General features: G+C 42.1%; 1 protein-coding gene across 2 annotated transcripts in view; it reads left to right on the top strand.

Annotated features, from left to right (window-relative positions):
- Positions 1-718: 718 nt before the first annotated feature.
- Positions 719-14,284, top strand: part of CUNH2orf80 (chromosome unknown C2orf80 homolog) — a 53,129-nt gene continuing 39,563 nt past the window's right edge. The window contains exons 1-3 of one of the 2 annotated variants that reach the window (XM_089671567.1): positions 719-897; positions 7,787-7,848; positions 10,536-10,617. In XM_089671567.1, the coding sequence (XP_089527693.1) occupies positions 7,808-7,848; positions 10,536-10,617 (123 nt within the window). In that variant the 5' untranslated portion in view covers positions 719-897; positions 7,787-7,807. The remainder of the gene's footprint in view (positions 898-7,786; positions 7,849-10,535; positions 10,618-14,284) is intronic. The other variant, XM_089671565.1, reaches the window with a different exon arrangement.

Below are 14,284 nucleotides of genomic sequence, written 5' to 3'. Positions count from 1 at the left end.
GGGTGGGAAGGCTCCAGAAGCAGGGGTGGACTGACTATTTGGAAACTCGGGCACTGCTCGAGGGACCGGGGTCAGTAGGGGGCCCCATGAGATGCCCCTGGTACCTTTTTCATAGGCTTTTTTTTAGTTTGGGCAAGGACACAGGGGCCCCATGATCCCCTATTGCCCGGGGGCCCCATGAGTTGTCAGTCCGACCCCTGTCCAGAAGCCCTGACCTGTAGAGCCTCCCAGCTTGCCCTGAGGTAACCTCACTGCCTCACTCCCAGACTGACTCATCCCAGGCTTCTAAAATGCCTCTGACTAACAAAAAAAAAATCCTGTCTACCTAGAGGGCGCTAAACATAATTAGCCAATCAAAGTGTTCAAAGGAAGTGTTACCTTGTTACAAAAACAAACTTCCTTCCTGCAGTGTTGCATCTTCTATCTCTCCTTGCCAAGGAATAAGAAAAGTTTAAAAAAAAAGGTACAAACAAAACAATTAGCAAAAACACTATTTTTTAATAGTTCCTCAGTGTGCCAAATTTCTCTTGAGTCATGAATCTGAAAGGCATCTGTAGCTATTCCTTTATTCCAGCAACAACATCCCGATGCCACGTGACCATTAAAGTTTACACTTACAGTAACTGTAAGCAGCTTTGCCTATTGTATGCAAAAGCACCGTGGTCTCAGGTTTCCCTTTGGCTCAAGAAACCTAATATGAGGATATATAAAGCAGGTAATATAATGCAAGCCTTACAGCTCACAGACAGCTCAAGTGTATTGTGCAATAAGCTATGTGGTTTCATAGCAACATAAGACGAAAAAAACCCAGCATGCTTCATGCAAACCATTATCTACTGCTCCTTCAGTAATCCACAGCAGCAAAAGAAGAACAGAAAAGCTGGTTATACTAACCAGGTAGGGAAATGTTACAATTTCACTATTAACGTCTAATGCACTGGATTTGTAAATATATATATATATGTTTGTGCATGTGAGTGTGTATTTGTAGCCTTGACCATATACTGTTGGCTTATTTAGATTTCTATTTCTACCTTTCACTGGATGCTTCACATTGAAAACATCTTTTTAAGAAGTGCTTTCAATAAACATACATTCTTCAATTTTAAAGCACCCATCCAAGGCTAAGTAATGCTACGGGCCAAGAAGAAAGATAGTCGTAACAATACCACTGTATTTAGCTGTGTTAAGAACTAAATTTAGATGCATATTTTAATGTGTGTCTTCTATGCCTGAAATGCATGCCTTTACTCTAGTCCAATATGCGTCTTAGAGTATTTATGTAGATGCAGATCTCTGTGTCTTTTTTTAAATTGTGACAATAAGATCTTGCAGGTGGATTGAGTGCATAGTTATAAAATTGTTAAAGAAGCATATGCTTTGTTTATAGAGGACATTTTTCTGCATGTCAGCCAAGTCAAATCACAGTCGTTGACATTTGTCAACATCAATTTTTAATGAGAAATAGTGCTTTAGTTAATATTTACCTTATTTATCACCCTAGCCAGAGGGTGACATGGCACATCATTACATTTTAGAAGTAATACTTTATAAAGACCATGCTGCCTATAGTGCTAAACATTTGTTTTTACAGAAGTTAAGCTCCTGCTAAGTGGTTAGCACTTCTGCCTGGCAGCACTAGGGTCGTTGATTCCTAACCTTAGCACCACCTGCTTGGAGTTTGCATGCTCTCAATGTGCTTGCATGAGTTTCCTCTGGCTACTCCAGTTTCCTCCCACATTCCAAAGACATGCTGGTAGGTTAATTGGCTCCTGTCTAAAATGGCCCTAGTATGTGTATGTATGAATGAGAGTTAGGAACCTTATATTGTAAGCTCCTTTAGGGCAGAGACTGATGTGCATTTACAATATATATGAAAAGTGCTGCATGAATTGACAGTGCTATATAAGTACCTATAATAATAACTCTGGGCACAACATTTTTCAGAATATACTGTGGGAACTCGCTTCAAATGGTAGAGCTTTGTTAAACACACACAGCAACTTGCTTTCTTTAAGGCCTTTTTAGCCCACTTTTATTTAAAGAAAATGTTCCATAAAACTTCCCACGCAGGGGTATCCACCATCAAACACATGCAAATGAAAATTCAGCCTCCTGGCTTGTACACAGTTTTATGTCTGTCTCCTACAGACTCTTTCCAAACTATGGCTCTCGCACACAGCTGGCCACTAGCACACAGCTAGTCTGGCTTCCACCTCTCCTTGGTGAAGCCCTCCTGACTCCAAAGCAGAGACCTCCTGTCTGCCAGGGTGGAGCCCTCCTGACTCCTGTCTGCCGGGGTGGAGCCCAGAACTCTGGTCCTGACTCTACAAAAGAGCCATGCACACCTGAGGAATCAGTATCCTGGCCATTCCCAAAACCTGGTCCCAGGATTGGAGATTTCATCCCTCCCAAATCACTTTGAAATCTCCAGGCTCCAGGTCCCAAAATAGACCTTACACACAAATAAGGAAAGTGAAAATCCACTTTCCTCTGTATCAAACACATACTCCGGAGCCCCTCAACCTTCCTTGTTGAGAATCCTGGGTGACAGATCGCCACACTGTCACAATACACACTTACACACACACACATATTTTATATTGCCAAAAGTATTGGGACACCCCTCCAAATCATTGCATTCAAGTGTTCTAATCACCTCCATGGCCACAAGTGTATAAAATCAAACACCTAGGCATGCAGACTGCTTCTACAAACAGTTGTGAAAGAGTGGGTCGTTCTCAGGAGCTCAGTGAATTCAAGCGTGGTACCGTGATAGGTTGCCACCTGTGCAATAAGTCCATCCGTGAAATTTCCTTGCTACTAAATATTCCACAGTCAACTGTTAGTGGTATTATAACAAAGTGGAAGCAACTGTGAACAACAGCAACTCAGCTACGAAGTGGTAGGCCATGTAAAATGGCACAGCAGGGTAAGCGTATGCTGAAGTGCACAGTGCCCAGAAGTCACCAACTGTCTGCACAGTCAATAGCTAAAGACCTCTAAACTTCGTGTGGCCTTCGGATTAACACAACAGTACATAGAAAGCTTCATGGAATGGGTTTTCATGGCTGAGCAAGTGCATCCAAGCCTTACATCACCAAGTGCAATGCAATGCGTCGGATGCAGTGATGTAAAGCATTCCGCCACTGGACTCTAGACGTGTTCTCTGGAGTGACAAATCACGCTTCTCTGTCTGGCAATCCAAAGGACGTCTCTGGGTTTGGCAGTTGCCAAGAGAATGGAACTTGCCTGACTGCATTGTGCCAAGTATAAAATTTGGTGGAGGGGGGATTATGGTGTGAGGTTGTTTTTTAGGGTTTGGGCTCGGCCCCTTAGTTCCAATGGAGGGAACTCTTACAGCATCAGCATACCAAGATATTTTGGATAATTTCATGCTTCTAACTGGGAACAGTTTGGGGATAGCTCCTTTCTGTTTCAACATGACTGCACACCAGTGCACAAAGCAAGGTCCATAAAGACATGGATGAGTGAGTGTGGGGTGGAGAAACTTGACTGGCCTGCACAGAGTCCTGACCTCAACTTGATAGAACAACTTTGGGATGAATTAGGGCAGAGACTTTGAGCCAGGCCTTCTTGTCCGACATCAGTGCCTGATCTCACAAATGCGCTTCTGGAAGAATGATCAAACATTTTCATAGCCACAATCTCAAACCTTGTGGACAGCCTTCCCTGAAGAGTTGAAGTTGTTATATCTGCAGAAGGTGGGCCAACTCAATATTGAACCCTATGGACTAAGACTGGGATGCCATTAAAGTTCATGTGCATGTAAAGGCAGGCGCCTCAATCCTTATGGTAATATAATGTACATATATTTTTTTTCCCCAATAGCTACAGGGGTTAGAAATCAAATTTGTATGCAGAAAAAATCTTTGCAAACACAGTGGTAAAATAGCAATGTCATCATCACTGTGCTGTACATAGCCTGAGCAGAAAGCAAAGCTGAGGGAGGGACCCAGCGGGCCACACTCACTACAGGCTGCCTGCAGAACTACAGGAGAGGGTGGAGACCAGACCAGTTACCCTGCACAGGGAGAGAAAGCAGCAGTGATTGATCTTAACCACTTCTCTATTGTGCTATAGCCGAAAGACGGCTACAACGTGGCTCTCCACTTCTGAGCGGGTGTCTATGGATGTCCTCCCAGAAGCCCCCTGGTGACACAGCACATCACAGATTGAGACATGGGCTTTCTGAATGGCCCTCCAGATAATGTTATGGCTTTGTCCAATTTACTGAGCGGTAACTTACCGTATCCGAGTATGCGGTAAGATACTGCACAGCTACTAAAATACCACATGAGCTATATTATTAAGTCATGCGGTATTTTAGTGGTGAAAACACTCTTTAATGTTTCAGTTGTCAGCAGGACAGCTGCATGTAAAAATAATTGCTGCCAATTAGAAAATTAACAAAAAATCAGCGTGGGTTCCCCCCCCATTCATATCAAGCCCTTCAGGTCTGGTATTGATTTTGAGGGGAACTCCCACACCAAAATAAAAAATGGCATGCGGTCCTCCCCCAAAATCCATACCAGACCCTTATCCGAGCATGCAGCCCAACAGGTCAGGAAAGTGGGGGGGGGAAAGCGAGCAGCCCCCCTCCTGAACCATACCAGGCCACATGCCCTCAACATGGGGGGGTGTTTTGGGGCAGGGGGGCTCCCCCCTCAAAGCATCTTGCCCTTAAGTTGATTGCGTCAAGGGCCTCTTTTCTACAACTGTAGCGGTTGTTGAGGTCTGCAGGCGGGGGGCTTATCGGAATCTGGAAGCCCCCTTTAACAAGGGGGTCCCCAGATCTCACCTCCCCATGTGAATGAGTATGGGGTACATGGTACCACTACAGTCTTTGACAGGTCCTTTATTAAAAAAAAAAATTAAAAAATGTGCCCCGAAATAGATCCAATGTCAATCACAATGCCCACCGCCGACCCAAAAAAAGAAAAAAGAAATGCTCTGTTCTCGATGCTGGCTCCCGCCATCTGACAGCTGCACCGGCCTGACAGTTCTTAAATATCTAAGGGGTGGGGCCACAAGGGTTGGAGCCACCCAGTGATGTCAGCCAGGTGACCCTGCCCCCTTGTGATGTCATCATGCGCTGTGATTGGCCAAAGTATTGCACCACATGCACCTGTGGTCAGGTGCATTGCTTTGGCCAATCACAATGCACTGTCAGGGCGGCGGGCGAACAGCCCACCGAGCACCCTTACGATTCGTGTGTTCGCCGAACACATGAGCGGCCGATGTTCGAGTCGAACTTAGTGTCCCATTGCAACATCAACATCTGCCAGTGTCACTTGTTGACCGTCAACATTTGTCGGTGTTACTAGTGGACCATCAACATCTGTCACAGTGCACAAAACATCTGTCAGTGTACCAGTGTCCCATCAACATCTGTCACAGTGTACCAGTGCACAAAAACATCTGTCACAGTGTACCAGTGCACATCAACATCTGCAATAGTGTCCCATTGCAACATCAACATCTGTCGTTGTCCCTAGTAGACCATCAACATATGTCAGTGTCCTCAGTGGGCCATCAACATCTGTCACAGTGTACCAAAGCACAAAAACACCTGTCAGTGTACCAGTGTCCTATGGGAGCACTAGCAGAATGTGTTCTGAGGTGTAAATCTAGGTATGCCTGCACTGTGTGTTAGAAATATCTTAGAAATTGAAAACTTTGTTTAAAAAAATAAATTTTCACAGTTCCCAAAAGCTTGTGGCAAACAAATTACATGTTGAACAGACTCATTATGCCGCATAAAGAATAAGATGGGGTGTTTTGCTCCCTAAGATGTGGTAATTTTGTGGATAGTTCCACTGTCTGGGTGGTTCAGCGCATTCAAAAATGTAATTGGTAGCCAGGAATTTGGAGTTGTAATTTATGCCCCTATACTGCCTGAAGATGCTCCTTGGATTTTGGGCCTCGTTATGTAACTCGGCAGTGAAAAAGTTTCACACATATGGTATTGCATACTCAGGAGAAGTAGCAGAACATATTTTGAGGTGTATTTTTAGTATGCCCATGCTTTGTGTTAGAAATATCTTATGAATTGTCAACTTTGTGTAAAAAAAAAAAAAAAAAAAAAGTTTTAATTTTCTTTCCACATATTCCAAAAACTTGTGGCAAAAAAATTACATTTTCAAAAGACTCATTATATCTCAAAGAAACAATATTGGGGTGTTTTCTTTCCATAATGTCATTTTGTGGGTGTTTATACTGTCCTGGTGCTCCAGGACCTTCAAAAGTGTGATAGGTAGTCAGGAAATTAGATGTGTAATTTATGGGTAACTTATGCTTCTTGGATCTTGGGTCTCATTATGTGGCTAGGCTGTGAAAAATCTCTCACATGTTATATCCCCTTACTCAGGAGGAGTAGCAGAATGTATTTTGGGGTGTAATTGTGTACTGAGGTGTACTGTCCTAGCAGTTTAGGGCCTAAGGAGATGGGCTCTCAGTACATCAGGATTGATCAATTTTCATATATATATATATATATATATATATATATATATATGTACCATTGTTTGTAGGTTCTATAACTTTCCCACAGACTAAATAATATACACTGATTTGTGTTATTTTTACCAAAAGAAATGTAGCAGATTAAATTTTGGCCTAAATTTATGAAGAATGATTATTTATTTGCAAAATTGTATTACAGAAACTAAGAAAACACATTTTTTCCCTCAAATTTTCAGTCTTTTTTCATTTTTGATAGCTAAAAGTAAAACATCCAATGGTGATGAAATACCACAAAGGGAAAGCTCTATTTATGGGAAGAAAAAAAAATTAAAAATTTAATTTTGGGTGCAGTGTTGCATGACTGAGTAATTGGCATTCAAAGTGAGACAATGCTAAAAGCTGAAAATTGGCCTGGGCAGGAAGGGGGTGAAAGTCCCTAATATTGAAGTGGTTAACACAGGAAGCTCCTACACAAAGGCAAAATTTCACAATGGATTACTGGACAGAAATAAAAAGAAATACACAAGGCACACAAAGATTCAATGAAAAATACATACCGTATGTCTATTTTATTTAGATAATGTTTACTTATCCTAGAGTTTAGTTTTAAAGTCTCATTATCATTATTAAAGAAAAAATACAAACTAAAAAAATGGATAGCTAAGGTAATGGAGGATGACAGATCCAAGCCATGCTGTTTTCACTGGCAGCTCTATAAATTTGCCCCTTAGTAGATGTATAGTGCATTCTTGCCACAATCCATGGAAAACGGGTGCTAATGAAAACATTTAGCTAGTGTGGAGCATTTTTAAACTCTGAAACACACGGGGTAACTAGTAACAGTGCATTATTGTAGTAGGTATTTTCTAACAGACTGGAATTACTATTGATACAGTTTAATGGGTCAGCCTGCTCAAAAGTTACTTCTAAGTAGACTGGATCAGCCCCAATACTTCTTAGATATTTCAGCAGAAAAATCTCCCTGCCATAATCTCAAAATCTGTTCCTATCCACCTGGGCTTTTGGCTTTTTTGGGTAAATGTTCATAGCAGAGTAGATGTCTTGTAAAGAAAAGCTGTTACTTTACCTTTTATAAGCAAACTGACAAGTTGATTTTAATCTACCGTTATATAGGGAAAAAGGTAGAACATCCATCAGGTTCATCGTGCCCTCAATGTGTCCTTATTGGGACTTTTACTTAAATAAGTAAGGTAAACATGCCTAACAAAAGAGCCACTTTAAGCATTTTTCATTAACAATATTGCCACTGACACTGTCGTTGTCATTGACTTTTTTGCAGGGTGCTTGATCTGAAACACATATGGAAAGAAAACGCCTCAGAAAAGAGCTTGAGAAACTTCTGTAAGTAAGCCAGCACTGCATCACACATCTTCTGTAAGGTTTGCATTAGTCTCTGCAGGGGATTCAAGTTTAATAAAACACCATTATAGAGTAGACATTGTAATATTATCCTAATGAGAGAGTCTTTGAGACAGAGTGTATCTCATGTTTGTTTGTTTATTTGTATTTATGTATTGTTCTGCAGTATGAATATGAACTCAGTCCTATAAAATGTAAGAAAATATTGTTGGCCAATGGCCGCAACTACTGGGGGTATGCTGAAGATATGTGCTTATACTGCACTGCATTATGCTGGTTCCCTGAGTAGGAGGTGGTCCTCTACTCTCTGTCTAAATAACTACTGAAGTATATCAAAGAAGGCATTAAACACAAACACAAAGTCCAAAAAATCTAAATCCTTCAATTTTAATTCCAGTTCCAACACCAAGTGAACTATCAGGACGCTGATTCCAGGGGAGCTCCAGGATAAATTGTGTACGTGTGTGAAAGGGTCTCAAAATTCAAAAGCCTACTTCATTTCTATGTTCTTTTTGCCTACATTACAGGAGTAATCTAGTTGTTTATATGTAGGCAAATACATTATGCTGGGACTAGGCCCTTTAGCACCCAAGGCGAAAAGGACAAAGAGTGTCCCCTACCATGAGCTGTGAACTACATCAGCAGCATAGGTTTCAGGTCTTGCCCTTTTGCATCCTGTCGAGCTGAAGCACACAAGGTAGTATCTCTTCTACCTACCTACAGCCCTGCAGATGCATAAAAATGATGCAGGGTAGTAGGGAAAATCTGTATGAATGTATGCAATATTCATATATTACATATTTTAGGGTTACAATCTAAGAAGATTCCTCTACCCCCCTTAGAATTATTTATGAAGAATTACTGACTTGGCTTGGTGTAAACATAGCTTACATGGGGCTAAGGACACTTTCCCTGCCCTCACGTGACAGCACTGAGCCGAACACTAAGCACCATAAGCTCCTTGTTACCCATTAGTACCAGATTTTTTTTTCACTCCTGATGCCTGAACAAAAGGAAAGGAAGTTCAAAAAAGACAGGCAGAAGAAGAATTAGTCATCTGCATTGCCTGTGGTCTCCTTTATCTTTCCCCAATTACTGATCTAGTTTGCTTTATTGTAGGCAAGTTGAGGTTGGGTCTACTGTGTGACCCACTTAAGTGTTTCACTTTGAAATCCTTCCAGGAAGGAGGATGATTTAATGTCCTTCCTGGCAGGATACCTTAATTACCTGGGGAGGAGCTTAGCTCATGTCAGTTGCTGGAAATCGGAAGAGGGAGAGCCATGAGAAAAAGCACTATGTAGCACTGCTTCCCTTTTGGAGGTATTTCCTGGAGCTAGGCACAGAGGTACACCACCATTCTCACAGAGACTTGATACATTTATCTGAGTGAAGGATGTTATGCATAAAGGAGTGAAATATTGCTTGAAGACTGTATTACTTAATATTGAAGACATGTTTATTGCACATTTAAAATTACTGTGATTGATGCAATAAAATTGCGTTGGAACAAGCTGCTTCTTGACTCAGAGGTGATTGCTGTTTGGATGAAAGTTTCATTTTTGGAAGCTCGGATGTATCTGAATTTCCGAATGGACATAGAAACAAATGGCAACAAATCTGAAAAAAAGTTTAAATGAAGCTAAAGCCTGCATTTGTTTCATTCATTTCATTCAGATTACATCACATGATGCGATAGTAGTTTGGGCCCATGCAGAAATTAATTCAGTGTTGGAATTCATTTGATAGCATAAAAACTTATCAGAATTCTTTGTGAATAGCTGGTTGTTAAGAAGCGGGCAGCTGTGTCCTTAACAACCATGACTCGGATTGCTGTCAGCGGATTCCCCACCGATCCTTACCAGGCCCTTAAATTTAGTATGGATTTTAAGGGGAACCCTGTGCCAAGATAAAAAAAATGGCATGTCCCCCCCCTCCAAAATTCATGCCAGACCCCGATCCGAGCATGCAGCTCGGAAGGCCTGGAAAGGTTGGGTCGAGCGAGCCCCCCCTCCCTCCTGAACCATACCAAGCCAAAGTCACGCAACATGGGGGGTGCTTTGGTGGAGAGGCATCCTCCCCAAACAACCTTGTCCCTATGTTCATGAGGACAAGGGCAACTTCCACCCAAACCCTGGCCTTGTGGTTGTGGAGGTGCAGGTGGTGACTTATCATAATCTGAAAGCCCCCTTTGAGAAGGGGGCCCCAGATCCCGGCCCTCCCATACTCCTTCACCAAAAAAATGTCAAAAGTAAATAAAAACACAGTTTCTGACAAGTACTTTATTAAAAAAATAAAAACATGTCCCCCGTTGTAAATCCAGCGTCAATCACAATGAACGCCAACCTGCGCAAAAAAAAAAACCCACCGCCCACTGAACATGACCGGTCCTCTCTTTGAGAGACACTCGTCGAATGACAGGTAAGTATTGGAGGGGTTGAGGTGGAAGCTGCACACTGAAGGGTTTTTTTGAATGCACGAAGGTAAAAAAATGTCAGCCTTTAGAACCACTGTAACTGTATTTATTTTTGACCTAAATGCAAAGTTTATCCCTGCTAAGAATGCAAAATATAACAACTGCTACTGTGCAAATATCACCCTCCACATGTCTACAAATGTGTATTGACCATTCAGTATGTGTAAATACAAATGCTGTTTGTTTGTCTTTTAAGTGGTGACTACGTCAGCACTACTCTTCGAGAAAAGGAATTTGACCCAAAAGGCAAGAAGGAATCCTCATGCCTGGATGACCTGGTAAATAAAAATATGGTACATTGTAAACACACAACTGGTGCAACATTCTGTTCTCTCCCTAAATAGAAATTTCCATAAAGAACCAAATGCCAGCTTGTTCTTGATTGGGTTGATACTTTAAGTATTGGCCACAGCTTGAAAAAACATTGTAATAACACAATAAGAAATGTACATAAACAAGTGAACAATTAAGAACACGACCTAATCCAACAAATCCCTTTTTCAAGGCTTAGTAATGTATGTCCACCCAGGAGCTAATTCAGCCCCCCGGCCACAAACAGCTATGCTCAGGGACTTTCCTGCCACAAACTCTATTATTGATTCAGTACCTTGCAAAACAAGTAAATGGGCCAACATAGGATTGCGACAACTCTATCTAGGCATAACTGCCAGCTATTACAGGAAAGCATTAACAAACAAACATTGTACAGATGAATCAGTAGTGACACTCTCCATTTGCAGTAAAGTAAATACATAGCAATCAAAATAAAGCAAAACAAACACATTTATCAGCCCCTTACCTACTCCATAAATAGTTATCAAAATTATCTAGAGAGTATAGCATCAAGTTAATTAAACTTCTGGGATACTGATCTGGTCAGTTAAGTAGCAGAGGGGGTTGTTAATCAGTTTCAGCTACTTTGGTGTTAATGAAATTACCTACAGATGCACTAGATGGGCAACATTGAGACGACCCCCAAAACAGGATTGGTTTTACAGGTGGAGGCCACCTACATTTTATTCTCTACTCATCTTCTCTGTTTTTCACTAGTTTTGCATTTGGCTAGGGTCAGTGTCACTACTGGTAGCATGAGGCGATACCTGGACCCTACAGAGGTTGCACAGGCAGTCCAACTCCTCCAGCATGGCACATCAATATGTGCTATTGCCAGAAGGTTTGCTGTGTCTCCCAGCATAGTCTCAAGAGCATGGAAGAGATTCCAGCAGACAGGCAGCTACTCTAGGAGAGCTGGACAGGGCCAAAGAGGTCCTTAACCCATCAGCAGGACCGGTATCTGCTACTTTGTACAAGGAGGAACAGGATGAGCACTGCCAGAGACCTACAAAATAACCTCCAGCAGGCCACTGGTGTGAATGTCTCTGATCAAACAATCAGAAACAGACTTCATGAGGGTGTCCTGAGGGCCCAACGTCCTCTGTTGTGCCCTGTGCTCACTGCCTAGCACTATAGAGCTTGATTGGCATTCGCCATTGAAAACCAGAATTGGCAGGTCTGCCACTGGCAGCCTGGAGAAACTATGGAGAACATTATGCTGCCTGTAACATTGTTTAGCATGACTGTTTTGGTGGTGGGTCAGTGACGGTCTGGGGAGGCATATCCATGGAGGAAAGCACAGATGTCTACAGGCTAGACAATGGCACCCTGACTGGCATTAGGTATTGGGATGAAATCTTTGGACCCATTGTCAGACCTTACGCTGGTGCAGTGGGTCCTAGGTTCCTCCTGGTGTACGACAATGCCCAGCCTCATGTGGTGAGAGTATGCTGGCAGTTCCTGGAGGATGAAGGAATTGATACCACTGAATGGCCCCCACGCTGATTTGATATAAATCCAGTAGAACATCTCGGGATATCATGTTTCGGTCCATCCGATGCCACCAGGTTGCACCTCAGACTGTCCTGGAGCTCAGTGATGCCCTGATCCAGATCTGGGAGGAAATACCCTAGTACACCATCCCATCCTTCATCTCATTAGGAGCATACCTTGACATTGTCAGTCATGCATACAAGCATGTGGGTTCCATACAAACTACTGAGTACCATTTTGAGATGCTGCAATGAAATTTAAGCAAAATGGACCAGCCTGGTGCATCATTTTGTCACTTTGACTTTCAAAGTGACTTTGAATTCATTCCTCTGTAGGTTGATCATTTTCATTTTTATCAAATGATGGGGCATCCTTACATTCCTAACACATTACCCAGTCCATATCAGTATGGATATCCAACATTATATTTTTCCCCATTGAGATCTGATGTGTTTTCAAAGTGTTCCTTTAATTTTTTTGAGCAGTGTATATTATACTGATGTTTATTCTATATGTATTATATACAGGGGTGGACTGACAACTCATGGGGCCCCCGGGCAATAGGGGATCATGGGGCCCCTGTGTCCTCGCCCACACTCAAATCACACCCAAAAAAGCCTATGAAAGGTACCAGGGACATCTCATGGGGCTCCCTACTGACCCCGGGCCCTCGGGCAGTGCCCGAGTTCCCCAATGGTCAGTCCGCCCCTGATTATATACATACAGTGGGGATCGAAAGTTTGGGCACCCCAGCTAAAAATTTGTATTAATGTGCATAAAGAAGCCAAGGAAAGATGGAAAAATCTCCAAAACGCATCAAATTACAGATTAGACATTCTTATAATATGGCAACAAAAGTTAGATTTTATTTCCATTATTTACACTTTCAAAATAACAGAAAACAAAAAAATGGCGTCTGCAAAAGTTTGGGCACCCTGCAGAATTTATAGCATGCACTGCCCCCTTTGCCAAGCTGAGACCTGCCAGTGTCATGGATTGTTCTCAATCATCTTCTGGGAAGACCAGGTGATATCAATCTCAAAGGTTTTAAATGCTCAGACTCATCTGATCTTGCCCCAACAATCAGCACCATGGGTTCTTCTAAGCAGTTGTCTAGAAAACTGAAACTGAAAATAGTTAACGCTCACAAAGCTGGAGAAGGCTATAAGAAGATAGCAAAGCGTTTTCAGATGTCAATATCCTCTGTTCAGAATGTAATTAAGAAATTGCAGTCATCAGGAACAGTGGACATTAAAGCAAGATCTGGAAGACCAAGAAAAATATCAGACAGAACAGTTCGCAGGATTGTGAGAAAAACAATTCAAAACCCACGTTTGACTGCACGATCCCTCCAGAAAGATCTGGCAGACACTGGAGTTGTGGTACACTATTCCACTATAAAGAGATACTTGTACAAATATGGTCTTCATGGAAGAGTCATCAGAAGAAAACCTCTTCTACGTCCTCACCACAAAAATCATCGTTTGAACTTTACAAATGAACATATAGACAAGCCTGATTCATTTTGGAAACAAGTTCTGTGGACCGATGAGGTTAAAATTGAACTTTTTGGCCGGAATGAGCAAAGGTACGTTTGGAGAAGCAGGGGCACAGAATTTAATGAAAAGAACCTCTGTCCAACTGTTAAGCATGGGGTTGGATCAATCATGCTTTGGGGTTGTGTTGCAGCCAGTGGCACAGGGAGCATCTCACGAGTAGAAGGAAAAATGGATTCAATAAAATTTCAGCAAATTTTGGATGGTAACTTGATGCCATCTGTGAAAAAGCTGAAGTTAAAGAGAGGATGGCTTCTACAAATGGATAATGATCCTAAACACACCTCGAAATCCATGGGGGATTACATCAAGAGGCGTAAACTGAAGGTTTTGCCATGGCCTTCACAATCTCCTGACCTCAACATAATTGAAAATCTATGGATAAACCTTAAAAGAGCAGTGCGTGACAGACAGCCCAGAAATCTCAAAGAACTGGAAGACTTTTGTAAGGAAGAATGGGCAAAGATACCTCAAACAAGAATTGAAAGACTCTTGGATGGCTACAAAAAGCGTTTACAAGCTGTGATACTTGCCAAAGGGGGCAGTACAAGATGTTAACTCT

The sequence above is a fragment of the Staurois parvus genome, unplaced genomic scaffold, assembly GCF_062004578.1.
Source record: "Staurois parvus isolate SC_StPar_1 unplaced genomic scaffold, SC_StPar_1.0 ptg000011l, whole genome shotgun sequence".
Classification (NCBI taxonomy): domain Eukaryota; kingdom Metazoa; phylum Chordata; class Amphibia; order Anura; family Ranidae; genus Staurois; species Staurois parvus.
Note: the sequence above shows the minus strand (reverse complement) of the source record. Positions and strands in the feature narration are given on the sequence as shown.